The sequence below is a fragment of the Drosophila guanche genome, unplaced genomic scaffold (assembly GCF_900245975.1).
Source record: "Drosophila guanche unplaced genomic scaffold, DGUA_6, whole genome shotgun sequence".
NCBI lineage: Eukaryota > Metazoa > Arthropoda > Insecta > Diptera > Drosophilidae > Drosophila > Drosophila guanche.
In genome coordinates this window covers 151,124-178,869 of record NW_022995767.1, presented here as the reverse complement: position 1 = coordinate 178,869, position 27,746 = coordinate 151,124, and the positions used below count along the sequence as shown (strand labels likewise).

The 27,746-nt window shown below is 43.1% G+C and overlaps 3 protein-coding genes across 5 annotated transcripts; 2 read left to right on the top strand and 1 right to left on the bottom strand.

Annotated features, from left to right (window-relative positions):
• Window positions 1-293: 293 nt before the first annotated feature.
• On the top strand, window positions 294-3,758 carry LOC117591160 (protein twisted gastrulation). Its single transcript, XM_034284281.1, has 4 exons — window positions 294-1,414; window positions 2,970-3,185; window positions 3,250-3,394; window positions 3,455-3,758. The coding sequence occupies exons 1-4, from the start codon at window positions 1,165-1,167 to the stop codon at window positions 3,642-3,644; spliced, it is 801 nt and encodes a 266-aa protein (XP_034140172.1). The 5' UTR covers window positions 294-1,164; the 3' UTR covers window positions 3,645-3,758.
• Window positions 3,759-4,130: 372 nt separating this feature from the next.
• On the top strand, window positions 4,131-7,235 carry LOC117591154 (paraplegin). The gene is made up of 7 exons (XM_034284270.1): window positions 4,131-4,359; window positions 4,415-4,873; window positions 4,948-5,316; window positions 5,379-5,915; window positions 5,988-6,258; window positions 6,350-6,879; window positions 6,952-7,235. The coding sequence occupies exons 1-7, from the start codon at window positions 4,228-4,230 to the stop codon at window positions 7,111-7,113; spliced, it is 2,460 nt and encodes an 819-aa protein (XP_034140161.1). The 5' UTR covers window positions 4,131-4,227; the 3' UTR covers window positions 7,114-7,235.
• A 9,398-nt stretch (window positions 7,236-16,633) lies between these two features.
• On the bottom strand, window positions 16,634-27,457 carry LOC117591150 (period circadian protein). Of its 3 annotated transcripts, none has more exons than XM_034284261.1 (9): window positions 27,268-27,456; window positions 24,869-25,015; window positions 23,872-24,806; window positions 23,434-23,790; window positions 18,987-21,016; window positions 18,650-18,913; window positions 18,449-18,586; window positions 16,841-17,029; window positions 16,634-16,782 (listed from the first exon to the last, which is right to left on the bottom strand). In XM_034284261.1, exons 2-8 carry the CDS (start codon window positions 24,958-24,960, stop codon window positions 16,958-16,960), a joined length of 3,888 nt encoding a protein of 1,295 aa, XP_034140152.1. In that variant the 5' UTR covers window positions 24,961-25,015; window positions 27,268-27,456; the 3' UTR covers window positions 16,634-16,782; window positions 16,841-16,957. The 3 variants fall into 3 exon arrangements, with proteins under 3 accessions (XP_034140152.1, XP_034140153.1, XP_034140154.1); XM_034284262.1 differs by lacking the exon at window positions 27,268-27,456 and adding an exon at window positions 26,792-26,862; XM_034284263.1 differs by lacking the exons at window positions 16,634-16,782; window positions 16,841-17,029; window positions 18,449-18,586; window positions 18,650-18,913 and having other exon boundaries at window positions 20,431-20,622; window positions 20,699-21,016; window positions 27,268-27,457.
• Between the last annotated feature and the right edge of the window lie 289 nt (window positions 27,458-27,746).

The window sequence follows — 27,746 nt, the reverse complement described above, 5'->3', positions numbered from 1 at the left end:
GTAGAGGGGGAGTATTTGGCCGCCCGCCTTTACAAGGTGGAAATCGCCACGTCGAGATATGTAACTTGTTACAGTTTTACTCCAACACTTACCTGGCGTAGAGGTTATCTTTTAATTGCCATTTTAATTTAGAAAAAATTAATCAGGCTTAATACTCGGATAGTATTGCCCATCTCTAATTCCACATTTGAAACATCATGTATGAACTTGTATGTATGTATTAATAAATGTTGTTTGTGGTAGCTGAGCATTCGGCTAACGTACGCGTGCGCTTGCCTCTATTCCGATCCGATCCGTCCGTACCGACCCGTCCCCTTGCTGACAACCAACGCAAGCATCTCAGCATCAGCGCCAGAATTGTCAACAACCAAAGCCAGCAGCGCCGGCGTCAGCGTCATCAACGCTACGTAACGTGTTTACGTTTCTAAGCCCCAGTCGAGGTTGCGTGCGTGTGGTGGGTTTTAATCTGTGTGTGAGCTCAATTCGCGTATTCGTATTTGTATCTAGCTTTCTGGCTGCTAGCCTCTGGGCTTGGACTGGAATCGGAAAGAAAAAAGGCAGTAGTGCCCTGCTGCGTTGCGGATCGCGCCAATAATAAAAACAAGCTAGCTGACGCCGCCGCCGTCTCTGTCTCGTTGTCGCCTCTGCCGTTGTGTTGCCGCTGCGGATCTCTCGACTCTGATCTGTCGCTCGATAGTTATTGTCTTAGTGTACGTTGTGGTGTCGTTTCTTGTTGCTGTTGTTACGCGCTTGTCCAATACTTTAAGAAATACGGATATTCATAGACTCAGTCTGCTCCAATATGTATATAGATGCGTATTTCAATAATTCATATTGAAAGTGTTTGAATCGAATGGAATGCCGTGCAATTACATGTGTTGTTAACCTGTGTGTTTGTGCGTTTTTTTTCCCAATTGTTATTTTTTTTGTAATTGCTCAATCACTCAAGCGCAACTGCTCCGTACATACATAGAATTACATATTTTAATACTTACATATGTATGTATGTAGATACGTACGAAACAGAAAAGATCGTATTCCCATCTATTATACACTATATAGTATCTACATATCAGTCAAAGCCTTCCCAACTACCGTCCACTGCTGTTGTGTTTGCCTGTTTCTGTTGCCTCTGCCACCTCCTTGTCCACCGTGTGCAATCATATGAAATCCTCCAAAGCATCTAACATTATGGATATTTGGCGATCGCTCACAGTTGGCGCATTTCTGCTGCTGGGACTCGTGTGCTTCTATGGCCATGTGGAATCGTGCAATGAAGTCGTCTGCGCATCCATCGTATCTAAGTGCATGCTGACCCAGAGCTGCAAGTGCGAACTCAAGAACTGCTCCTGCTGCAAAGAGTGTCTCAAGTGCCTGGGGAAGAAGTACTACGAGGAGTGTTGCAGCTGTGTGGGTAAGTAATGTAATGCCCTCCCTACTGAGGGTGGGGATAAAAATATGTGGTGATGGCCATGAAGAAACTATGAGGAGGTCTCGTCGGAGAATCAAAGCAGAACGTGCGAGTGAAAAGTACGAGTGAGAGGGCTCTCGCTGTAAGTGTGAGGGCAACGACAGTGGAGTGTGCTGATCATGAAGAAAACATTCGTCCGCAACCAACCTTCCGCGTCGACAAGCAAACGTGCACTGAACCTAGGGCAGAACCATTAAGCAACTATATAAGGAGGTCTCGTCGGAAAAAATTATGGACTAGTGCGAGTGAAAAGTGCGAGTGAAAGGGCTCTCGCTGTAAGTGTGAGTGCAACGACAATGGAGTGTGCTGATTAATCATTTGAAGGCAATGTGAAAAAACATAATAATTGTTTCATAATTTAATTTTTAATATTTTGCTTCATAATAGTAGTCTGTGTTCTGAAAAAATAAATATTTTGAAAAAATTAAAAAAAAAAATGCATTCGCAACCAACCTTCCGCGTCAACAAGCAAACGAGCACTGAGAATTGGGTAAAGCAGCGAGTAACTCTGCCACCGACGAGGCCTCCTTATATAGTTGCTTTATGGGCAGAACCAGCAAGTAACTCTGCCACCGACGAGGCCTCCTTATAGTTTCTTCATGGTGATGGCAATCTCCAATCTCTGTTTTTGTTGCCTCCAAATGTGTTGCTTGCGCATATGTGAGTGTGGGTGCAAGTGCGAGCGGCGATGTGCCAACTATGTAGCTATCGATAGCTGTTCTGAGCTACCGACTAGCAGCTTACCGATCCTTAAGTGATACCACTAAGCAAACAACTCATAGAGTGTGCAAACGTGGTAAAAACTGGCTGCCTAATCAGTTTAGTGGATTGGCTCCCAGTGCCTTCGGCTCTTGGTGAGAGAGCCTTCAGCTGAGAGAGTTTGGCGTTGCCTCTCTTGAGCATTGAACGCAAAGGGACTCTCGCAAAAACAAAATTTTGTTTTTCCTTTTCAAGTCTGCTTCGTAATTTCATGTGTGGCGGTGACACATATGTACATACACACATGATGGCAATGCGTGTAGCTATTCTCGACTTCATATGCGTTTTCATTTTTAGCGCTTGACACGCTTGGCACTTTTGTGTTGCTTCTGAGCTCACATACCCTTCCTTCAAACTTGAGCCCTTCAGCTTGCCCCAAAAAATAAATTAATTGACTTTGTGGATCCTCTCTATGCTTATATATTTCTTAAATACAGTTAGGACGAAAGGGATAAACAGTTATAAACATTTAGATATGTATATAAATAATGCATAACCGCAATTGACTTGGCGTTACAAATATTTTCCATTAGAGTATTCAGCGTACGCTGTCTGAATAAACATAGAGAGACACACACGAGACTACGAAAGCGACTTGAAAAGAAAAAAACAAATCAATTCTTAGGCAGCCAGTTTTTACCACGTTTGCACACTCTATGAGTTGTTTGCTTAGTGGTGATACTCAGTTGATACATGTTGATACGTGTTTGAATTGATATATTTGTGTTTAAATTCACAGAGCTTTGTCCGAAGCCGAACGACACGCGCAACTCGCTGTCAAAGAAATCTCATGTCGAAGATTTCGATGGTGTGCCTGAGCTGTTTAATGTGTTGGTCACAACTCCGGATGACAGTGATAGTTTCGGCTACAATTGGAATGTGTTCACGTTTCAAGTGGATTTTGACAAGTATTTAAAAGGTCCAAAACTCGAAAAGGATGGTCATTATTATTTGAGTATGTAATTTTCAAACCCAGTGCTATTATCACTTGGTTTTTAACCGTGTTTGTTGTTTTTAAGGAACAAATGATAAAAATTTAGACGAAGCCATCCAGGAGCGAGACAACATTGTAACAGTTAATTGCACGGTAATATATCTGGACCAGTGCGTTTCCTGGAATAAGTGTCGGAAGAGTTGTCAGACCACAGGTGCCAGCAGTACCAGGTGACAATTATGAAAATATAACGAATTGACTGTGTATTTTAATGCAATCTAACAAATTAGATGGTTCCACGACGGTTGCTGTGAGTGCGTGGGCTCAACATGTATTAACTACGGCGTAAACGAGAGTCGCTGTCGAAAGTGTCCTGAATCTAAGGATTTGGGCGATGATTTCGACGAAAACGAGGAGGAGATGCAGGATTTTGGTGACAACATGGGTCCTTTTGATGGATCAGTGAACAATAATTATTGAGAGCAGTGCGATCAAATGCCATTTAATGAACAGTGACAACATTTAAAAAATTTAGCTACTCAATTCAGTGACATTATTATTACGTAGTACGAAGTAAAATTTGTATAGCACTATTATTATTATTTTTTATTTAAAAAATAGCCGCTTTAATTTGTTTACTTATTAAAGCGGCCAAGATTTTTCGAAACATTTTTTTTAAATAAAAAGCCAACAATATTTGATAAAATGAAAGTCGAAGAATCGACTGCATCTATCCATCTAACTATCGATATCTCTATTGTCCAAACGTAAAGGTTCCACTACACTTAATTAAAGCGTGTGAGTGTGATTCGCTGTCACCAGATCGGCTAAAGAACCAAACTCAGGCGAGCTTTTCTGGAATGTTTTCCGCCGAATACGGATATTAGTGCTTGAATAACCAATTAACATCTAAAAAAAAAAAAACAGCACAATACAGCTGTTGTTGCTGTCATTGTTTTACGGCGATCCGGCAACTCTGAATAGTAATTTTTAATTTCGAGCAAATAACAGAGTTACGTATTCGTGTACCAGGGGGTGGAGAGAAGGTCAACTCCGGCAAATTATGTTGAAGGGACTGCGGCATGTCAGAAATCTGCTTCAAAGTGGATCCCGCCAATTTGCAGACACCCAAAATATGACGGAACTGTATTGTGGCAGACGGGAGCTCCGTTTCCTGCCGCTCAGCCGGCGACAGGTAAGAAGACAGCCGCAGAGCAGATAGAGAAATAAAGCCGAATAATATTTACCAGGTGCGCAATTTGGAGGCGGAGTACAAAGCGGTTGTGGGTCTGATATCACGTTCTCTGCAACTCACTCCGAATGAGGTGCGTAGCTTGCACCTGCGCTGCATGAGCACAGGAACATCTGAAAAGCCCTCTGACTGCAAGAGCAGCAAAACTGGCAATGCCAGCAAACAGAAAACGTCATCCAAGTCTAATGAAGACGATTCCGTCAAAGATAAACCATTGCCGTCAGCGCCCACATCTCACAGCAGCAGCACCAAAGCCAAAGCAGAGGAGTTCTCGGCCGATGCCAGCTCTAGCAACAATGCCAGCAGTGATCCGGCTGAAGACGGGGGGAAAAAAGGCAATGAAAACGATGAGAAGATGCGTTCGGTGTTGACCAAGGCTGTGCTCTGGTTGTTCACCATCTACATGTTTGTGGCATTCTTCTCATTGCTGATTACCCCTCGGTCGGAGAGGCCCGAGGTAATGATCTTTTACTTTATCTGAAATATTTTACTAATTGTAATTTTTACTTGATATTTACCGTCTACGGACAGGGCTCGACGCGATACGTGTCGTGGAATGAGTTTGTGCATCACATGCTGGCGGTAGGCGAGGTGAAAGAATTGATTATACGCCCCGACATGGAAATGGTGACTATTATACTTCAAGAAGGGGCCGTCATCAAGGGCAGGAAAGTGACCTCAAACATATTTCACATGGCTGTGGCCGATGCCACCAAGTTTGAGGAGAAGCTGCGCGACGTGGAGAAGCGTCTGGGCATTAAGGATGGTGTACCCGTCACCTACGATCGTCAGTCGGACACCACGGGTCGCATTCTTATGCTTCTGCTCATATGCGCCCTGTTCCTGTCCATTGCCACTCGCATGAAGAGCATCAAGAGCCCGCTCAGCATGGACTCGTTGGTACGTTTTTCCTGCCAATCTTAAAGCGACAGATCTTTGAGTAACCTCTACCCCAATTGCAGAATCAAATGGGTCGGGCCAAGTTTACGCTCGTGGATCCTTTCGACGGCGGACGTGGCGTCTTATTCCGAGACGTGGCCGGGCTCAACGAGGCTAAGCAGGAGGTTAAGGAGTTTGTTGACTATTTGAAGACGCCAGAAAAGTATCAGCGCCTCGGCGCCAAAGTGCCTCGCGGAGCCCTACTTCTTGGTCCGCCCGGCTGCGGAAAAACGCTGCTGGCCAAGGCAGTGGCCACAGAGGCTCAAGTGCCTTTCCTCAGTATGAACGGCTCTGAGTTCATCGAGATGATTGGCGGCCTAGGCGCCGCCCGCGTTCGGGATCTCTTCAAAGAGGGCAAGAAGCGGGCGCCCTGCATCATCTACATTGATGAGATTGACGCCATTGGACGCCAGCGGTCCGGCACTGAGTCCATGGGCCAGGGCGGTTCCGGTGAGTCGGAACAGACGCTCAATCAGCTCCTTGTCGAAATGGACGGCATGGCCACCAAGGAAGGTGTCCTCATGCTGGCCAGCACGAATCGGGCCGATATCCTTGACAAGGTAAGTGGAGCACGGAACCCTTCGCAAAGATGATTTATTTTAAGCACAATTTATCGAAACACTTGGGTTTAGGCGCTGCTACGACCCGGCCGCTTTGATCGCCACATATTAATCGACCTGCCGACGCTGCAGGAGCGCAAGGAGATCTTCGAGAAGCATTTGTCCTCAGTCAAGCTGGACGCCCCGCCCAGCACCTTCTCTAATCGTCTAGCCCGCCTTACGCCCGGTTTTTCTGGGGCCGACATTGCCAACGTCTGCAATGAGGCCGCTCTTCATGCGGCCCGAAACGTACAGACAGAAGTTAACACTAAGAACCTGGAGTACGCCGTAGAGCGCTTAGTTGGTGCGTTAGAGGCTTCACTCAAATGTGGCAAAGCCGAAGATGGCAAAAAATCCAAATTGTATCGTTTTTATTGCCGCTTTTTCTCCCATAGGTGGCACTGAGAAGCGTTCACATGCCTTGTCACTGGCAGAGCGCAAAGTTATTGCTTATCACGAGTCCGGACATGCGCTTGTGGGCTGGATGCTGCCTCACTCGGACATCCTGCTCAAAGTAACCATTGTGCCGCGTACCAGCTTGGCCCTGGGCTTTGCCCAGTATACTCCCAGCGAGCAGCATCTGTACAGCAAGGAGGAGCTGTTCGACAAGATGTGCATGGCTCTGGGCGGACGTGCGGCTGAGAACTTGGTCTTCAATCGCATTACGACTGGGGCTCAGAACGATCTGGAAAAGGTCACCAAGATCGCCTACGCCCAGATCAAGAATTTTGGCATGAACAAGACCCTCGGGCCCATCTACGTTCGCGATGCGGGCGATTCCGAGAGTGGGGAGTCGAGCGGTGGCTCAAAACCCTTTTCACGAGCCATGGAAACCCTGATCGACAACGAGGCTCGCCAAGTCGTGTCTCAGGCCTACCAAATAACCGAGGGCATACTTGTAAAACACCGCGACAAGTTAGAGAAGGTCAGCTACATTCTTCTATTTTCTGTCTCTCAACTTTCCATGACCTGCCATACCATTCCGCTCTTCTTCCAGTTAGCCGAGGCTCTTCTGGAAAAGGAAACATTGGACTACGATGAGGTGGTAAAACTGATTGGGCCGCCGCCCCACAATCCGGACAGGCGTCAGGTGGAGTCCGTTGAGTTTGAGCAGTCGTTATCAACTCTAAGCAATGACTCGAAGCCACCTCAGATCTGAGCATTCATCCATCTGTCCGCCTGCTGCCCTTCCCAAACTGTTCCCCTTTTCGCCTTTCCGCTCGCGCCACTTGGTTCATGTTAGATAAATGTGAATAAAGCTGTTTACCTTTCCAAATGACTGTAGCCCGTATTCATTATTTAATTGGGCGCTAATTAGCCGCTTTTCGGAGCAAGGCAATAGCGTATCCCTGCAGTAACAGAAAACATTGATGACAATGTCAGATAGCGCGTATGTTAGGATTTTTATCTCTGCCGCTACGGTAGCAGAGCAGAAGACGAAGTCAACCCAAACTCTTTTTTGTTCTTAGTTGTATTTCGTTTCGTCGCGGTGCGTAACATAGTTTGAGTTTGCAGTCGGCTTCGACTTTCGTTTTACACGAAATTTCATTTTGCAAACGGTCCATCAACAAAAACAGAAAAACCAACCCTAAAGTCGAGCAGGTACTAATTTTGAAGTGTTTTGTCTTTGATATTGTAAATTCTTTTTTTTTGTATTACTACATCAACAAAAAAACAAAACATTTTAGAGACGGGCTCATCCTGGAGTGACTTTGAAAGAAAGTTTAAACAAAAAGCAAACACACCACATATACATAATTGATCATTTTATTTCAGGGGTGATTCAGGTGAAGAGCACTAAAAAAAAACTATTCGGGCTTTCGGAAATACTAACAACAGATTCACTAATAGGTTCTGTGAAAAAACACATAACAGGACTGAATGTTAACCTCAAATTTAATAAATAAATGGAAATAAAACATTTTTATACTCAATTTGTACAAGTTTTTTTCTCAGGTAACCCTTCACTTTTTAGGGAAATTCATCAATTATTAATGGATTATTTTTTAGGGAAACGTTGAGGGAAACGACGCGATGACTTCGTATTCTGCTAAGCTGCCGCAGCGGCAGAGAAAAAAAATCATAACTTCATTACAACCAGATATCGGATACATATGTGAAATAAAGAAGCGCAACCTCTAAAAACAGTTACAAAAAATACCAGACTTGAAAATTTCTATAAAAACGAGAGACGTGTAAGCCGCTTTTTACGCGTCACAAATATTATACCCGGTACTTAGTAGGTTACTGTACCTTAGTAGTTTTTTCATATTTTACACCTTTTTAAAATATGTCATCTATGTACATCTACATCACTTCCCAAGCCAACACGCTCTTTTCGCCCGGCTCCCTCCCCTAAAGCCGCACATTGCTGGAAGAGAATGTGCAAAATATATAAAAAAACTCCGGGGCGGAGTGGTCGCAGCCACTAAAAATGCATTTTTTCATTCTGGCTGTGATAATGATAATGTTTGATCTAATTTAATTCCAACTCGGTGATCTGATAGATATTTATACCCGGTACTCGAAGAGTAAATAGGGTATATTGTATTTGTGTGTATAACGGTTGCATGTAACGCACATAAAGAAACGTTTCCGACCCCATAAAGTATAAATATTCTTGATCAGCATCAATAGACGAGTCGATTGAGCCATGTCTGTCTGTCCGTCTGTCCGTCTTGTTTGTCGGCTAGTTCTCAGAGACTATAAGAGCTAGAGCCTTCAAATTTTGCATCCAGACTGCTATATACTCACACTGAAACCAGTGTATTTCAAAAATGAACCACGCCCCCTTTCGCCCCCGCAAAAGGTCGAAAACCTCCCGAATCTACAGTTTTGAAGATAAAACTTGAAAGAAAACTAAAAACGCCATTACGTAGGGAATGGCCAAATCTATCAGATCACCAAATTGGGATCCGATTGGATCATTATTATAGCCACAATGAAGATATTAATTTCCAGTGGCTAAACCCACCCTGTCCCGCAGATTTTCTTGTTATTATCACATTCTCTCCTTCACACTCTGCTTCTGCTTCACTCGGCCCCTGCCTCTGCCCTCCCCCTGCCGATGACTCTTCCGAATTTTAACCCACCCCGTCCCGCAGCTTATATTTGTTTTTTTTTTGTGTGAGGGCGCTGCCTCTGCCTCTGCCGCAAGTCAGCAGTATGTGGGTCTAGGGAAGGGCGGCGAGCGTGTTGGTGTGAGAAGCGTTGTAGATGTAGATGACAGTTGAAGACAAAATTTAAAATTTGACAAAACACCGCTAAGGTGCAGATGTGGTACTGAGTGCCGGGTATAAAAGTTGTGACGCGTAAGAAGCGTCTCACACGTCCCTTCTCGTTTTAGTTTTATTTTAGCTTGAAAATTGTGCAGATTTTCGCACTTTGCCGGGGCGGAACGAAATTTTGAAATACACTTGTAACAGTTTGAGCATACAGCCATCTGGATGCAAAGTTTGGTGGCTCTAGCTTTTATAGTCTCTGAGATCCAGGCGCTCAACAAGACGGACGAACGGACGGACGGACGCACAGACAGACATGGCTATATAGACTCTGCTATTGATGCTGATCAATAATAAATATACTTTATGGGGTCGGAAATGTTTCCTTCTGTGCGTTACATACATCCAATTTTGTGCACAAATACAATATACCCTATTTACTTATAGTTTCTGAGGAACTTTATTTTCTGAAATTAACTTATATTTAAAATTCGCAATTTGTATTAAATTGCTTAAATATGACATTTTTTTATTTTAAAAACTATTTTATGGCTCCTGGCATTGAATATATCAATCTTAGAAATAAGCATGTATCCAAGTTCGCCCATTCCTTGAAAATATCCTCTTTTAACTAATTTAACGTGGTAAATTGTCTTCCCTGCATGTGCGTTTTAATAAAGATTTTATTTCTAACAAAAAATGTTACTTGTGTACATAAACACATGAATTGCGGAATTTTCCTGTGCAAATGTAAAGGAATCTACTTAATGCGTTCCCCCAAAATCAAAAAGACCTTCGTCCAATAGTTGCACAAATTTTTCCGAGCTTATTTTGTGAGTAACAAAACATATCACACACTTTCCAGCAATACCAAATACTCGCCACACTATAAGGGACCCTCCTTGGAAATTTCGAGTCCCTAAACTTATCATTTTTGAAAATACAAGATGGGCAACATTATGTCGAGGAGGTAGCTGACTTTTGACCAGACTGTGACTCGTGACAAATTTGGTCTGCGCTAAGGTTTTATTTAATTGCTAGGCTTTTTATACGGCGCGTGTCACGCTCTTGCAGTAATGGTGGGCGGCCCGAGCGAGGTGTTTAAACCCGGTACTCGAAGTGTAAATAGGGTATATTGTATTTTTGCGAATAACGGTTGTATGTAACGCACAGAAGGAAGCGTTTCCTACCACATAAAGTATAAATATTCTTGATCAGCATCAATAGCCGAGTCGATAGAGCCATGTCTGTCTGTCCGTCTGTACGTCTGTCCTCCTGGATCTCAGAGACTATAAGAGCTAGAGACACCAAATTTTGCTTCCAGATTTCTGTATGCTCACACTGTTACAAGTGTACCTCCAAAACGTACAACTTTGAAGATGGGAATGACCATATCTATCAGATCACCAAATTGGGATCCGATTGGATTATTATAGCCAGAAGGAAGAAATTAATTTGCAGTGGCTAAATCCACCCCGTTCCTCAGCTTATATTTGTTTTTTGCACATTCTCTCATTCACACTCTGCTTCTGCAGTGTGCGGCCTCTGCCTTTCGCGTTCCTCTGCCTCTCGCGTTCCTCTGCCTCTGCCTCTGCCGTGACTTAGCAGTGTGTGACTCTAGGAAAGGGGGGCGAGCTAAAGGAGCTTGTTGGCGTGAGAAGTGTTGTAGAAGTAGATGACAGAGGAAGAAAAAATGTAAAATTTGACAAGAAACCGCTAAGGTACAGATGTAGTACTGATTACCGGGTTTAAAAGTTTTGACGCGTAAGAAGCGTCTCACACGTCCATTCTCGTTACTTTTTGCCCTACGTGGCCTCAACTGGGATGCAACTGTGATACTGACATCGTACCGTAGTAGACTTCTTCTAATAAATCTTCCATCCTTAGTTAGTCGTAGAAAAATGCTTTGTGTAATTTTTATGTACAACTTGATCAAGGGGGATGTAGACAGCCCTGACTTGCTGAGCCCCGTAAACTTTACGAGTCCCATTAGACCCACTAGGAACTTTATTCCTTTGTTCCTTCCACTTTGTAGATCGAATTATGCCTTGCACGAACCCTTTAGGGTTTTATGCTTTGATTATAATTCCCTCTATCACATTATATCCTCCACAAACTCCCTTCCTTTTCTCAAATATCCTATACTAGCCTACCTCTCCCGTAGTTAGTTTCCTTTTATTTTTGTCTTGTTTCTGATTTCGGTTATTTTGCTTGATTAGTTCTAGTTGCTCTAGTTTAGTTGTTTTTAGCTCTAATTTTCCTCGAATATTAGCCTAACATCTATCTTTCCTGCATATTCGCGACCGGTTCGGTTAATCGCGCCGCGCGTCATGTCCCAGCGCCCCTCGGTCGGTTGGGCGGGAGGAGGGCTGCGTTCTGCTGGGTTCCGCGCGTAACAGGGTTTGGCTTGGTGTCGCATGGGCCACTTGATGTTGCGGTCATTGCATATCAAAATCCAGACATATGTCAGAACTTTTTATTGAAGAATTTTAAAAACATGTTATTATTTTAAAAATGCTCGATCAATCCTAAAACCTAAAAAACCCGCATTTTTCATTATATATGGATATATTTTAGGTTGTGTTTTTTGCTTAGCAGTACATTTTTGGTTTTATTTTTTTTCCGAGTGACATAAAAAAAAAAAAGTGAAAGAAAAACGAGTTACAATTTTTTTATTTGTGATTTTTTTCTTATCCATTAAAACATAAAAAGAACAAGTGAACTGAACAAACAAGCAAGTTTAACTCCTTTTCTCTATCGGAAGGCTAGGAAGGTGGTGCTGAATGCATACTCTGTACATTAAAATTACTCACACATGGAAAATTACGAAGAAAATTTTGAAAAATCAGGAAAAGTCAATGAAAATGCATAGAACAGAGACATGAAAACAAATGATGCATTTAAGAAGCATAGCAACATGTTCATGCAAGTGAACAAACATTTTTATAGAATTAGTCTAACAGAATTTCAGACAAATGTACATGAAAATTATTCAATAAACGCTATGAATACAAGTTTTCTAGGGCACAAAAGTAGACAGACCCCTGTAAAACAATGAAATTAAATATGAAGTTTCTGCAACATAACATTCAGTCGATTAAAGCAAATAAAAATGATCTAGAACTTTTCCTTAACAGTGGGAACGTCAGCATTACCATTCTGGCGGAGGTGTTCTCTCAAGATCTTAGCTTTCAAAAAATAGAAAGATGGCTATGGAGGGGTGGCCAATCAAGATATTGTAATAGCTAAAACTAGTGGAGACGGACTAAATCTAGTCATCTCATCTGCATACTTTGAACCCCTGATACCACTCACCATTTTTAAGCAGACAATAGACAGGCTCATAGAGAAGCTGGACTTCAATGGAAGACACACTGGCTTTGGGGACACAGTCAGTACCAGGAAAGGAACTTTTTTGAGGCAAGCTATGAATAATGCGACTTACATACTGCCAAATGATGGCAGTGTTACTTTCAGAAGAAACATTGATGCAAATGTAGGCTCTGTATTGGATCTGATTTTGTGAAAGGAATCAATTTTCTGGGAGGCAGTTATCATCATCCAATAGTTTTTGATATGGCTGGAAAAAAAGAGAAAGTTGTAAGATTTCTTATCAAGAAAAGACTATTAACAAATATAGGTAAAATAAATGCAAAAATAGAAAGTCTAGCAAAGAATGTGGGCAGTGAAATAAGAGCTTCAACATATCAAATAGGGGAAAAAAAACCAAAATTATGGTGAGATGAGAGTCATGCTGAACTTTAAAGAGAATTCCGTGTCGCACAAATACAAGCAGGGCGGTTGAGGCAAAGATAAAATGGAAAAAAGCAGTATAGATTGCAACAAAAAACCAGCTACTGTTAGCTTTAAATAATCTTAAAAACCACCACACAGAAACTTTAGAAAAATTTGATCAAGAAAAAGCGGGAGAGTTTTTGGTATTCCTAAAGGAACAAATACCTGTGGAAGCCAGAAATATTAAAGACTCAATGTATGCAAAAAAAAAGTAACGATAGTCCTGAATTCACTGTGGTAAATCTCGAAGAGGTTCTTTGCCGAAACAAGAGAAGAGCTGGAGGATTGAATAAAATTACGTATGAAATGTTAAATGCTTTGAAAGATGAGACAAAAGCTGCGTTAGTTGGTTTTTATAATAACAAAATAGCAAGATGTGACTGGAATGGCGTTCTATAAAATGCACACCTATACCCAAAAAAAAAAAAAGATCTTACAGATATTAATAGTTTTTGGCCAACATCACTGAATCAACTGAATCACTGAATGAAATGTAAATGGAATCATTAATGAACAAACTGGAAATTGACATGAAACAAGGTACTACCTTACAGATTGTATGCATATCAACAAAAAAATCTGCATCGATGTACAAGAAAAACAAATAAAATGTCGTAAGTATTAGCTCTTGTAGACTTAAACAATGCGTAAAATTGTGTCAACTGAAATTACTTAAGTTTGATAATGAACAGTGACAAGTTTCCCAAAATGAACACAGACTGGATCATGAGTTTCTTATCAGTTAGAATGTTAACGAGAAGGGACGTGTGAGACGCTTTTTACGCCTCACAACTTTTATACCCGGCACTCAGGACTACATCTAGATGTAGAAGACATCGCCAAGCACTAGATATCGTTCACATTACAGAACACGTCGTAAAAAGCCTACTAAATAAAATGCATCAAAAATATTGGATGAGTTAATCGTATCTTCCAATTTATGAGATATTTAAAACAGCAATAAAATTGGTACATTCTTGGACCGATAGGTTTCACAGCAAATTTTTCGAAAGTGGCGCCGTCTATGAAAATTTCATGTACGCAACTTTAATGGTCCAATGGTCTGCACATTCTGTGCAATAATGACCGATAGGTTTCACAGCAAATTGTTCGAAAGTGGCGCCATCTAGCGTTAAAAACCGAGTCTTGGTTAAAAGTCGGATGAGTCAGCTCCAGGGGGCGGGCAAAGGCAGGGGCCGAGTGAAGCAGAAGCAGAGTGTGAATGAGAGAATGTAAAAAGAGCAACAAAAGCTGCGGGACAGGGTGGGTGGAAATAAATTTCTTTTTTCTGGCTATAATAATGATCCGATCGGATCCCAATTTGGTGATCTGATAGATATGGCCATTTCCTACGGAATGGCGTTTTTAGTTTTCTGTTATCTTCAAAATGGTAGAATTGGGAGGTTTTCGCACTTTTTCGGGGGCGTAAGGGGGCGTGGCTCATTTTTGAAATACACTGGTTTCAGTGTGAGCATACAGCAGTCCGGAGCCAAAATTTGGTGGCTCTAGCTCTTATAGTCTCTGAGAACTAGCCGACAAACAAGACGGACAGACGGACGGACGGACAGACGGACAGACAGACATGGCTCTATCGACTCGGCTATTGATGCTGATCAAGAATATATATACTTTATGGGGTCGGAAACGCTTCCTTCTGTGCGTTACATACAACCGTTATTCCCCACAAATACAATATACCCTATTTACTCTTTGAGTACCGGGTATAAAAATGATATTTAAGAAAGATAAGGTATATTTTATTTTAAAATAGAAAGACATCCGCGGGCGAATATTCAGAGAGAGACAAGAGCTGTCGAATTTCGCGCTGGCTGGTTTGGTGTTTGCTGTTTATTGTAGTTAACGCTTATCTATTAACTATTTTATAATTTATATTTTTGATTAAGTGTTTGTGGAATAAATTATGTACACAAAAAAAAAAAAATAGGTACGAGGTGGGTCTATGCAGATTTTAGTGCCATGCTTGGGCATCAAATTTTGTAGTCAGTTGTCCAAATCTCGATTTGCCGATGGGAGTCGGAGGAAAATGTTCAAGTGTTAGTGTGTGTGTACATATGCAAGGCAAAATTCTTGTTCACACCGTGATTCTGAATACTCTAATGGAAAATATTTACAACGCAAAGTCAATTGCCGTAATTCATTATTTGTATACATATTCAGCTGTTTATATTCGTTACCCCTTTCTTCCTAAATTATATAAAGCATATAACGATCACACAAAAAAAAGTGTATTTTTATATTGAGAGGCAAGCTTCTTCATTAAGTCTTGAGGGTTTTGATTTTGAAGGGTATGTGAGCTCAGAATAAAAAAAATGCAAAAGGTTTAAAGCGCTAACAATTAAAGCGCACATGAAGTTGAGAACATAACCGAAGACTAGAACAGAAATTGGAAAGATGTATGTACATATATATACATATGTGTTTACATATGCTTATGTACGCATATATGTTTTTATATTTATCTGAAAAGAATTGTCTGTAAAAGATGAATTCGGTAACAATGTTAATAAGATGGCAGCAACGAAGTCGAGAAGCGACAGCGTTTCCATAATATGCATACAATTTTGAATAAAGCAGTATAAAATCTGCATTTAAAACAATTACAGCATTCAAATACAATAAAAACTTTTATTGGTATATTTATTTTTTCCAACCCCTCATTCTGCACATGTTGCGGTAGGTCAGTTTCATACGCCAAGCCCCGAAAACAAAATCAAATCATCAAAACGAATTTTCGTTCCATCGCACTTCAGAAAGTCAGCGCACCAACACATACATTACTTGCAGTGTCCGTGTGAATCAAGCCAGAACCGGTTTGGAGCGCTAAAAAATCATTGGCTACACGCACTTACACAGATGTAGCTGGGATTTCTGGCTGGGTGCTCTACACGCGCTAATACAAATGTAGCTGGGACTTCTAGCTGCGTGTTCTACACGCACTAATACTTGTTGCTGCGACGTTGGCAGAGGCCTGGGACTTCCCGACGCACATTCTGCGGTGACGTTCCGCTTATAGGCAGCTGATAGTCTAATATATTATTTGGTTAGTGGCTCAAGTCAGTAGTATGTGGGTCTAGGGAAGAGCGGCGAGCGTGTTGGTGTGAGAAGTGTTGTAGATGTAGATGACAGATGAAGAAAAAATTTTAAATTTGACAAAACACAGCTGAGGTGCAGATGCACTATTGTCCCAATGACCAGTTTTGGTGGCTGTTTACGCCAAATTAGCGCAAAGGGCTTATGGCCGGGAGCAATTAGTATTTTGTATAAGTAAAATGAATTTGTAGCATTAAGATATTGAATTGTTGCATTTACGACATACTCACAGAAGTTTGTTGCTATAAAACATACATGTAATACGTATTATGTAATGTAATATGTATTAGAAAAAGAGTGGCCGCCACTTTCGAAAAATCTGCTGTGAAACCTAGCGGTCATTATTGCACAGAATGTGCAGGGAAAAAGTACCCATTTTATCGCTGTTTTAAATATCTCATAAATGGGAAAATACGATTAACTGATCCAATTTTTTTGATGCATTTTATTTAGTAGGTAAACGTAGTAAAAAGTACGTTGTCTGTAATGTGAACGATATCTAGTGGTTGGCGATGTCTTCTACATCTAGATGTTGTCCTGAGTGCCGAGTATAAAAGTTGTGACTCGTAAGCAGCGTCTCACACGTCCCTTCTCGTTTTAATTAATGCAATACCGATTAATTCCAATACTCCTTAAAACGAGGAGTCCAATTCTTTAAAATGAGGAGTAAAGTGAATTTGTTGGTTTTTAAATGGAAAAAGCTGAAAATGTAATATAATTAGTTAATTAGTTTACTTGTGTGTGGCATTTGTTCATTACCTATCCATTGCTCTGATCCCTACCATCTGATGCTGCTTCATTCGCCCCTTGGGTCGACGTGTCCTTGGCATTGGGGAACGGATTGTGTACGTCAGTCAGCAGCACCTGAGCCGTTGGCTATCCATGTCCGTGCTGCGTTTGGTCCTCCTCCGTGTGCTCCATTATCTTACTGCTCAATCGGGCTATATTCTGCGTGTGATACAAATGTTAGAAATTATTGTCATTCGGAAAGCGTCTTTAGTCAGGATGAACAGAGATACAGAGATACTTGATCATCATACTCGTACTCTGATCGGGTTGGTTGTCATTTCGATTAGTGTTTACATATCAAGAAATACGAGGCCTTCAACAAAAATTTGGAATTCGCCGCCGAGTGCCGTTGTCGGAGCCATGCATAGGTCTATCTCCGATTTGGAAGTAACAGCAAGAGAGTGTGCGCGGGGCCCATGCCCATAAATTATATTGTTTTCACTGGACACTTTTTTTCCGCTTCGAACCAAACCGACTTTTTCTGATAGATAGATTTTCTGAAGATTTATGGATTTTTTTTTATGCCAGAACTTTTTTTGACAAATTTTTAAAGTCTGGTATTCTTTGTAGCAGGTGCATTATTTGAGCGTAGTTGAACAATTTTAGCTCATCCGTCTCTCCAACGACGATCGAATAATGCACTTGTACATAAAAAAATAGAGGACAAAGGACTACATTTCTTTGTCGACCTTTCCCGAGTTTTTAAAGTCAAACCACAAAGTTTTTGGGTGCACTCTATACATGCATTCCTCAGCCTTGTAGAATGGCTAAGAATGGATCGTTACAACCAGGTTTAAGATATTTAAGTTATGTGACAAAAATAAGCGCTACATCTAATAAAACCACTACAAATAAATACCTGCCATAGAAAAAACGAGAAGGGACGTGTGAGATGCATCTTACGCGTCACAACTTTTATACCCGGCACTCAGTCAGTGTACCTGTAAAATATTGTTTTTTTTTTGTATTTTTTCGAATTCTACATTTGACATTTCACATTTTTTCTTCATATGTCATCTACATTTACATAACTTCTCACGCCTACACGCTCTTTTTGGTGATCTGATAGAAATTTCCTACGGAATGGCGTTTTTAGTTTTCCTTATCTTCAAAATTATAGCTTTTGGAGGTTTTCGCCCTTTTGCGGGGGTGGAAGGGGGCGTGGATCATTTTTTAAATACACTTGCAATAGTGTAGCATAAAGAAGCTGGATGCAATTTGGATTTTGTGGCTCTAGCTGTTATAGTCTCTGAGAACTAGCCGACAAACAAGACGGACAGACAGACATGGCTATATAGACTGATGCTGATTAATAATATATACATATACTTTATGGGGTCGGAAATGCACATTCACTTTGTGCACAAATACAAAATACCCTATTTACTCTTCGAGTACCGGGTATAAAAAATTAATACCAAACCATTTTAAGCCCCATATCTTTCAGAAAAAGTAATTAGTAGCAGTAGTGTTATTATTAAATAATGAAATATTTTTTTACTCTGTCAACAGGCCCCGAAATATTACAAGTTGACTCTTGGTCTAAAATATAGATTTGAGTATTCTCTGCTGACTCACCTTCAACTTGCGATGCTTTCCCTCTTTGTCGTTGTCAGGACTTTCGGAGCCGTCTGTGGTCTTGATAAACGATGAATAGAAGGACGAGAAGCTGGAGCCGTCCATGTCGTCGCTGTTTCCATTGCTGTCTGTGTATTTCTGTGGCCATATGACGATTTCAGATTATTGTGTACCAGTTAGAGACGAGTTGCTTCAAAATACCTTTACGATGGCGCGGTTCCTGGAGCAAGCCTGGTCGGAGGTGTAGTCTCCCATGCCGGAGGGGTTGGACGAGTTGGACACCTTCTTGCTGGATGAATGTGAGGATGCCACATTCGAGGCGGGCTCCGTCTTGACCGATGTGTCCTGGGACGACGGGCGCTGCAGCTGGGCGGGTGTGATCGAGTGGAAGGCTCCTTGAGTTTTTGGGGTCGCTGTCGCCGGTGTTGTTGTCGGCGTCGGCGGGGCCACTATGACCTGTTGAGTCTGCCGAAGCAGTTATTGCGATGCTGATCAGTGGGGAGAGCTTATCATGGGAAGAAATGGGGAGGGCACTTACCGAGAAGACGGTCTTGCTGTAGACAGACTGCGAGGTGCTGGGCTGCTCTGGTAGCTGGATGGCATTGGCTATTCCAGGAAAGGGCATGGGCTGGTACATCATGGCCGTGGTGGCTGCCGCCGCTGGGTGCGTGTAGAAGAGCGACGGGTGCGGATACATCACCCCGGCCACGTACTGCAGAGGCATTGCACCTGCTCCTGTCGCCTGCTGCGAGGTGCTCGGCTGATCGGCGACCGTCGGCTCATGCTGATGTTGATGCTTGTTCTTGTGGGCTCGTGGCGTGGGGCTGACCGAACTCGATGCGGGAGTGGTGGGGGCCATCGGGGAGGCGGGTATGTAGTAGAAGGTGGGGAAAAGGCTGTGCTGTGTCGAGAAGCTGCTCTGGGCGATGGCCGTGTGGGTGGTGTGAACGGGTGCGGTGAGGCCCACCGAAAAGGGGGGCCACAGATTGATATTCTGCGTGCAGGTTATCCCACTTGAGGAGTACAGATTGCCTGGCTGGCCTCCACCACCGACGGCGACGCTGACAGTGCCAGCGTCTCCTACCCCACCAACAGGGACGGAGCTGCCCACCGGACACTTCGACACTGAACCGGTGGGGGCCTCGGACCCACTCGTACCGACGCCCACACTGTTAAGAGCGGGCTGCTGCTTCGGCTTGTTGCCTTCGCCCTCCCACGAATAGGACCCGCATCTCTTCGTGCCGTGTACTGGGCCTGGGCCTGGGCCAGGGCCAGGGCTGTTGCACTCGAGTATCTTCATGGAGTCGATAGTTTTGGCCGTCTTGTTCTTGTTCTTCTCGACGGTGCGGCGGTCCCCGCGGGACTCGCGGTGCTTCTTCAGCATGAACTTCTCCATCTCGTCGTTGTGCTTGCTCAGAAGCGACTCGGTGAGCGAGATGGGCGGTGAATCGGGAATGGCAGCGTGGGTTTTGGTGTCCTGCCCACCACTGGATGGCCCTTCACCGCCAGAGGTGCCTGACCCGGACCCAGAGGCTGAATTATCTGCGCCACAGTTGTCAGCGGCGGAGTTGTCGGGTCGAGTGTTCTCAGGCCCAGAGTTGTCGGGTCCGGAGTTATCGGCGCCAGAGTTATCGGCCCCAGAGTTGTCGGCCCCAGAGTTGTCGGCGCATGAGTTTTCCGCGCAAGAATTTTCCGGGCAAGAGTTTTCGGCACCAAAGTGTTCGGGGCAAAAGTTCTCGGCGGCAGAATTGTCGGCGCCAGAGTGGTAGGCCCCCGAGATGTCGGCGCCAGAGTTGTCGGCGGCAGAGGTGTTGGCGCCATTGGTGCCAGAGGCCCTTGTGATAATGGTTCCGTTTCCATTTCCGTTTTTGTTTCCGTCTACGATTGCCGTTCCGGTTCCGGAGTTTCCGATAATAGTGCCGGCTCCGGAGGTACCAGTTATAGTGCCAGTTCCCGTGATTGTGCCAATGACTGTACCGGCATTGCTCGTGTTGGTCACACTGCTCATATGAATATTGCTGCCGCTGGTGAAGTTGCCGGAGGAGCCGCTGGCGCCACTGCCCCTGAAGACATGAACGGGGCTAAGCGTGCTGCGGGCATCCTCGCGCGCGCTGCTCACATCCGAGGACTCCACTTTCGGCGGGTCGTGCTCCACGGGTGCAGTGACAGGCTTGCTGTTAAAAAAACGCAGCAGGTTCTCGTTATAGTTTAGTTGGTTGTAGCTGGGTGGCGTCTCAATGGAACTCTTACTGTCATAGTAGTCGTGGTGGGGCGAGATCTCCCCCAACATGACGCTGTCCCGCTCTGACACAGTCAGCTCGTTCTCGTGTGGCAGCTCCAGCTTGAGGTCCGCCCGAGACACCTCGTCCATGAGCGTCTCCATGAAGCTGGCCAGGGCCTGGCACCGGCGCGACACCTCCTGCTTGACTGTGTCCGAGGGACGCGACACTTTCTCTGCCAGCAAACTCACAATTTCCTCCCTAATGCACGTGTTCCTGTTCTGCAGGTCCTCCGGTATCTTTGGCTTTGCGTTGGGCGGCGTCTCAAAAACGTTGCACATTTTCGGACCTACCCGCATGGAAGCAAACAAACATCACAATGATAATAATAATTTGGTTAATTATCTTATTATGGATCTCATACAGGGATCTCAATATGGATCTCATTCTCATGTGTGCGAGCTGTAAGCTGTAATTTATCGATTGGATTTTTTGACTGTCCTCCTCCAGCAACCACAGTAAGAGCACCAATCTCACAATAAACTAATCTTTGCTTGAATAGAAAGTCTTCTCTGTTAAAGAAGTTCTTGTGTTGAATATCGGGGCCGAAAAGAGTCATTTGCAACCTGTTAAGGACACTTGGGCAACATGTTTCAGTAAAAGTTTTATGTAACGAGAATTGCATTTCTTGACACGACTTTGCCGCTTCGATCCAGACCAACTTTTTCTGAAAGATATGGGGCTTAGAAATGGTTTGATGATCATTTTTTTGTTCTATGGCAGAACATTTTCTTGAAGAATTTGTAAAGTCTGGTATTTGTTTGTAACATTTTTTTTTAGAGTTAGCGGTTCTTTTTTTACATCTGGTTGTAATGAGCTTAGCTATTCTATAAAGCTGATACACGTAACGGAAGTGAAAACAGGATTTATTTATTTTTTCGACTTTTTCTGAGTTTTTAAAGTCAAAATTTCGAAAAAACTACCTCACAAAAATCAACATTTTTGCATTTGAAAGCTTAATATTTTTCAAACAGTAAGCTAAAACCACAAAATTTTTAGGTAAACTTTATAGATGCATTTATCAGCTTTAAAGAATGGCTAAGTTTACAACAACCAGATGTAAGATACTTAAGTTATTTGAAAAAAAAGCGGTACCGCTAAAAAAATCGCTACAAAATAAAAACATACACTTTTAAAAATTCTCAAAAAAATGTTCTTCCATAGAAAAATTACATCTTAAAACAATTTAAAGCCCTCAGTCTATCAGAAAAAGTGGGTTTGGTTAGAAGCGGAAAAAAGTTAAATTTGGTCATTTGAATGAGTGATCTGAATTGTGTCAATATTGGTTAATGTTTGTGCTCCCCAAATGCAAAGTAATTTATACATTACAAGTGTAATATAGATACAATAAAAAACATTTTGTATAGTTTTTCTAAGAGCTTTAGTTTATTGCGGGTAATATTGCGGATCGAGAGGATCGAGAATATATGGCAGTACCCAGATACTCCACGCATAGTCATGGACAGAATATATATCAAAACGAGAAGGGACGTGTGAGACGCTTCTTACGCGTCACAACTTTTATACCCCCACTCAGTACTACTTCTGCACCTTAGCGGTGTTTTGTCAAATTTAACATTTGTTCTTCATCTGTCATATACATCTACAACACTTCTCACACCAACACGCTCCGTTAGCTCGCCCCCCTTCCCTAGACCCACACACTGCAGACTCGCGGCAGAGGCAGAGGCCGAGTGAAGCAGAAGCAGAGTGTGAATGAGAGAATGAAGAGAAGAACAACAAAAGCTGCGGGACAGGGTGGGTTTAGCCACTGGAAATTAATTTCTCATTGTGGCTATAATAATGATCCAATCGAATCCCAATTTGGTGATCTGATAGATATGTTCATTCCCTACGGGATGGCGCTTTCAGTTTTCTTTTATCTTCAAATTGTAGATTTGGGATGTTTTCGCCCTTTTGTTGGGGCGGAAGTGGGCGTGGCTAATTTTTGAAATACACTGGTTTCAGTGTGAGAATACAGCAGTCTGGAGCCAAAATTTGTCTCTAGCTCTTATAGTCTCAGAGAACTAGCCGACATACAATGACAGACATGGCTCAATCGACTCGGCTATTGATGCTGATCAGAAATAAATATACTTTATGGGGTCGGAAAAGTTTCCTTCTGTGCGTTACATACAACCGTTATTCACTCAAATACAATATAACCTATTTATTTTTGGAGTACCGGGTATAACTAGAGTTCAAGGAAATATGCATGAGGCAATTATACAAGGTGACTCCCTCGGGTGCCGTTCGGTTCTGCTACTTCTCAGTGCGTGCTCGCTTGTTGATGCAAAAGGTTGTGTGTAAACAACCAAAATACCGACTACCTTCAAGTAGTGGCTTATTGAAAAATCAAATTTAAACAAGCACACAACTCGTTTTCTTGTAATGGGCAATTTTAAGCCCCATGCCATCATAGTGTTAATCATCACACGATAGTTTGGTTTCACTCACACTTTCTACGCTGAACCCCTCACTCGCACTTACAAACAGCTTAAATAGTAGATCGCTTTTGCCGACGGGACCACCTTGTATAGTGGTATCATAGGAGGACATTCAAATTGTGTATGTATGTACAGCGCAGTGCATGTACTTATGTATGTATGGAAACATATGTACATATGTACATATTTATGTATGGAAAAATATGTACATACATATAGAAACATATGTACATACATACAAAAATTGGCAGAAACTCACCTTGAAAGACACGATGATGGCCGACGACAAATTCAAGCTTGCGCGACCAAGGATTAACAAAGCTGCTCCATTCCGTCTCGAGAAGGATGTAGCAGCCGTTTTGAATGAGGAAGCGATAGGGCTTGCTGCAGAAAGAGGCGCCGGCCGTTTGGCCCTTCTTCATGACGGACTCGTAGATCTCCTTAATGGCGGGGAGGTCGTCATAGTGGTAGAAGTCCATGATGGACCGGCCCATGAGATCCTGCGGCAGGTAGCCCAAAGCACTCACCGCCGCGCTGTCCACGTGCGAGATAGTGCCAGAGGCCGTGTGGCGGATGGCGAACTTGGGGCTCCTCTGCGAATGGATCTCCTCGGGAACTGAGCAGAACAAAAGGAACATACGGGAGCGTCATAGAGTAGCTACTTGGGGGGTTTGGGGGCGGCCTTCGGACAGCTCACCTCTGTAGCTGCTCTTGATGGGGGTGGCACAGATGACTAGCAGCATGTTGCTGCCATTAGCGACCATGTAGTTGTCGGAGCGCTCCTCTTCGGGCGCCTCGCGGAACGACATGCCCAGGCGGAATGGCTCGTAGTGCACTGACCTGCCGATCACACCGTAGCCGCTGGTCTGCAGACCACGATACTGGCGTAGCATCACGCAGAAGGTGCTCCTGGCGTCCTTGGGCATGCTGCCGCGCGACTCTGAAATAGGAATGCCCGTGGTGATCTGGCTGGCAAACGTGGCCCGGTCCTTGACGTGGACAAAGTCGATGAAGGAGCGGCCCAGCCACATGTCCCGCGGGAAGCCAAGCACGTCCGTGATACTGGGCGTCGTGTAGAGCACGATTCCGTCGTGCATGGAGATCACACAACAGAAGCTTTCCTCTTTCACATTATGGCGCTCCGTTTTGGCGGCGCCCGTCTCCAGCTTGCAGGACTCAAAGGTCTTGTCCCACTTGCCGCCTGCGGCGCTGTTGCCATGGCAAATGCCGATGCCCGGCATAAGGGTGGACACTGAGAGCGGGCAGGGCAGCGAAAAGGACTGCGCCTGCTCCGACTTGCTGACCCCGCAATTATGCCTTGAGTCCAGCTGTTCGCCAAGCTTGTGGTCAAGCGACGCCGGCTGGTCGCACAGCTGCTGTGTTCCCGCCAGCACCTGAAGGATCTGCTGGTCGCAGGCGGCGCTGCTGGAGTGGGGCAGCGGCAACTCCTCGGCGCTCTCCAGCGATGTGATGCTCGCCTGAGTCTGTGCGCACTTGGCCTTCTTCTTCTTGCGCGACTTTTCTTTGTTGCGCTTTATGATCATGTCGCTGCTGGCCTGTGTGGAAGGCTTGCCCCCATAGCCGCTGCTGCCCGACGAGTGGCTGCCGCTCAGCCTGGACTTTGAACTGCCACTGTGGGGAATACGCAAGCATGATTTTGATTTTGGCGAAGGGCGACAAAGGCCTCCACTTACCTGCGCTGCGACTGACTGTTGCTGCAGCTGTTGGAGTAGGCCGAATCGGACACCTTAGTGTTGTGTGTGGACTCTGTGGACTCGCCTTCCATTGTGCCTTTGCTGTGTAGTGGTCGAAGGATAATTCAAGTGCTCGCTAAATTAACTCTGTGAGCGAATATTGGGGAAGACAAAAATGGGGTCAGGCTAAGGATTTACATAGGTCAGATAACACTACTCGACACGATTTTGCCGCTTCGATCCAGACTAACTTTTCTGAAAGATATGGGGCTTAGATATGGATTGATGACTATTTTTTTTTCCGATGGTTGAACTTTTTTTTAAAGAATTTTTTAATCTGGTATTTTTTCTGAAAGCTGTTTTTATAGGTACCGCTTATTTTTTTCACACAAATTAAGTATCTTACATCTGGTTGTTATGAAATAAGCCATTCTATGAAGCTGATAAATGCATCTATAATGAATACTGGAACACTTTCTGGTTTTAGTTTACCATTTAAAAAAATATTAAGCTTTGAAATGGAAAATTGTTGACTTTTGTGAGGTATTTATTAAGAAAATATGACTTTAAAAATTCAGAAAAAGTAGAACAAATTAAATCCTGTATCCATTTGTTTTATACCCTATACTCGAAGAGTAAATAGGGTATTTTGTATTTGTGCACGAAGTGGATGTACACATGTAACGCACAGAAGGAAACGTTTCCGACTCCATAAAGTATATACATATAATCTTGATCAGCATCAATAGCCGAGTCGATATATCCATGTCTGTTTGTCTGACCGTCTGTTCGTCTGTCCGTCCGTGCGTCCTGTTGAGTGCCTGGATCTCAGAGACTATAAAAGCTAGAGCCACCCAATTTTGCTTCCAGGTGGCTGTATGCTCACACTGTTACAAGTGTATTTCAAAATTTCGCCCGCCGCCTTCCGCCCACGCAAATCGCGAAATACGAGAAAACTAAATACGCCATTCGGATGGTTCGACCATATCTATCAGATCACCAAATTGGGATCCGATTGGACCATTATTAAGTCAGAATGAAGAAAATACTTTGCAGTGGCTGCGCCCACACCGTCCAGCAGCTTTTTGTTTGCAAGGGAGCATGCAATTGGCATGTCAGATGAGTAAAAAGTGTTTTATTTACTGAAATGGAATCTCGATCATACTTAAGACGTCCAAGGAACGCCAAAACACCAAAGAAATCCATTAAAAATAAACGGTTTAATTTAATGGTATGGGCCTGCTTCTCTTACATGGAGTAGGTTAAATGAATATAAACCATCAAGGATCAGAACGTGTGCGTGGATATCATGGAGACTATAATGCTACCGTTTGCAGAATATGAAATGCCACTAGTGTGGGTCTTTCAACCGGTAAATAACCCAAGTATGAAAGCAACGGAACGGTTCGGGGCCCACACTGAACGTGTTAGAGTGGATAGCACAGCTGCCTGAAATGAAACCCATCGAAAATTTGTGGTCCGCCATCCAAAAGGTAGTTGCTGCTTCCAAACCAACCACTGTAGGATAACTTTGAGAACAAATTTAAGAGTCCTGGTCTAAAGCTCCCCAAAAGCTATGCCTGGTCTTAGTGGATTCCATGCCGAGACGCTGCGCAGCTGATGTTGCCAAAATAGGACACTGAACTAAATCTTGAATGATAAATATAGATTTATAATTAATAGTTCACAAGTGTTAACTAAGAAATTCGTTACTTGTTGGTCATTTTTTAAATTTTAAATCCATTTTTCAAAAGAGGTGCTATTATTTTTTTGGCTAATTTTACGTTTTACTAAAGTTCCTTAAATAACTTAAAAGCCTTACAAAAAAGATGATATTTTTTGTTGTTCCCAGATTTCTCATCGATTGTAGATAGAAATGCTTAGTGGTTTTATTCGGCGAAGACTGCAGAAAAACGAAGATACACACTTGTAGTTTGAAGACACATCAGTATGTTAATTCCTGCCTACGAGTATGCGTTCTGTATGTACTGTAAACATACATATGTACATACATATGTATCTACATCATACCTACATATGTACATATGTATGTACATGTGTATGCATGCATTAAATAATTTTGTTTTGATGCCGTTTTTGAAACGTGCCACACGGGTTGGGACGGTTGGGCAGTCGGGCGGTCCGGCCATTCGCCATCGCCTATCGCTTCTAATAATACACACTTCACATATATCGAGTGGAAAAACAACGAGGTTATTTTATGTAAGATGCCGTTTTTCTTTTCTTTTTCAATCCAAGGGTATTGCATTTTTACAACAACGTGAATTCGTCGTATCTAGCTTTGGTGCTCTTTGTATCATACTTATTTGCCCTGCGCCTCACAGAGCTGATCGGTATGAATTTAAATATGAATTTATGTACAATGTTTATATATTTACTTCACTGTGAACTGCTTCAGCTTCAGAACTGGCACCAATAAAAAAGAGTGTAGATGTGCAACACAAATGTATCAAACTATCTGGATTGATTGCGCGTTGCTTAGCGTGTTTAGTTGTCGTTTTGTTCTCGTCTTTCTCTAGAAATTCCCGACCTACTTGTAGGAAACATAAACAAGTACTAACTGATTCCCGAGCTCAGTGGAACAAGCGCTGCGGCGCCAGCCGCAAAGCTTTTCTGAAACTTGCTCATGAAGTAACTATAAGGAGGTCTCCTCGGCAAAACTAGGAAATTCGTGCGAGTGAAAAGATCGAGTGAAAGGGCTCTCGCTGTAAGTGTGAGGGCAACGACAATGGAGTGTGCTGATTAACCCTTTAAAAGCAATGTGAAAAAACATAATAATTGTTACATAATTTAATTTTTAATAGTTTGCTTTATGATAGTAGTCTGTGTTTTGAAACAATTTGAAAAAAAAATGTTG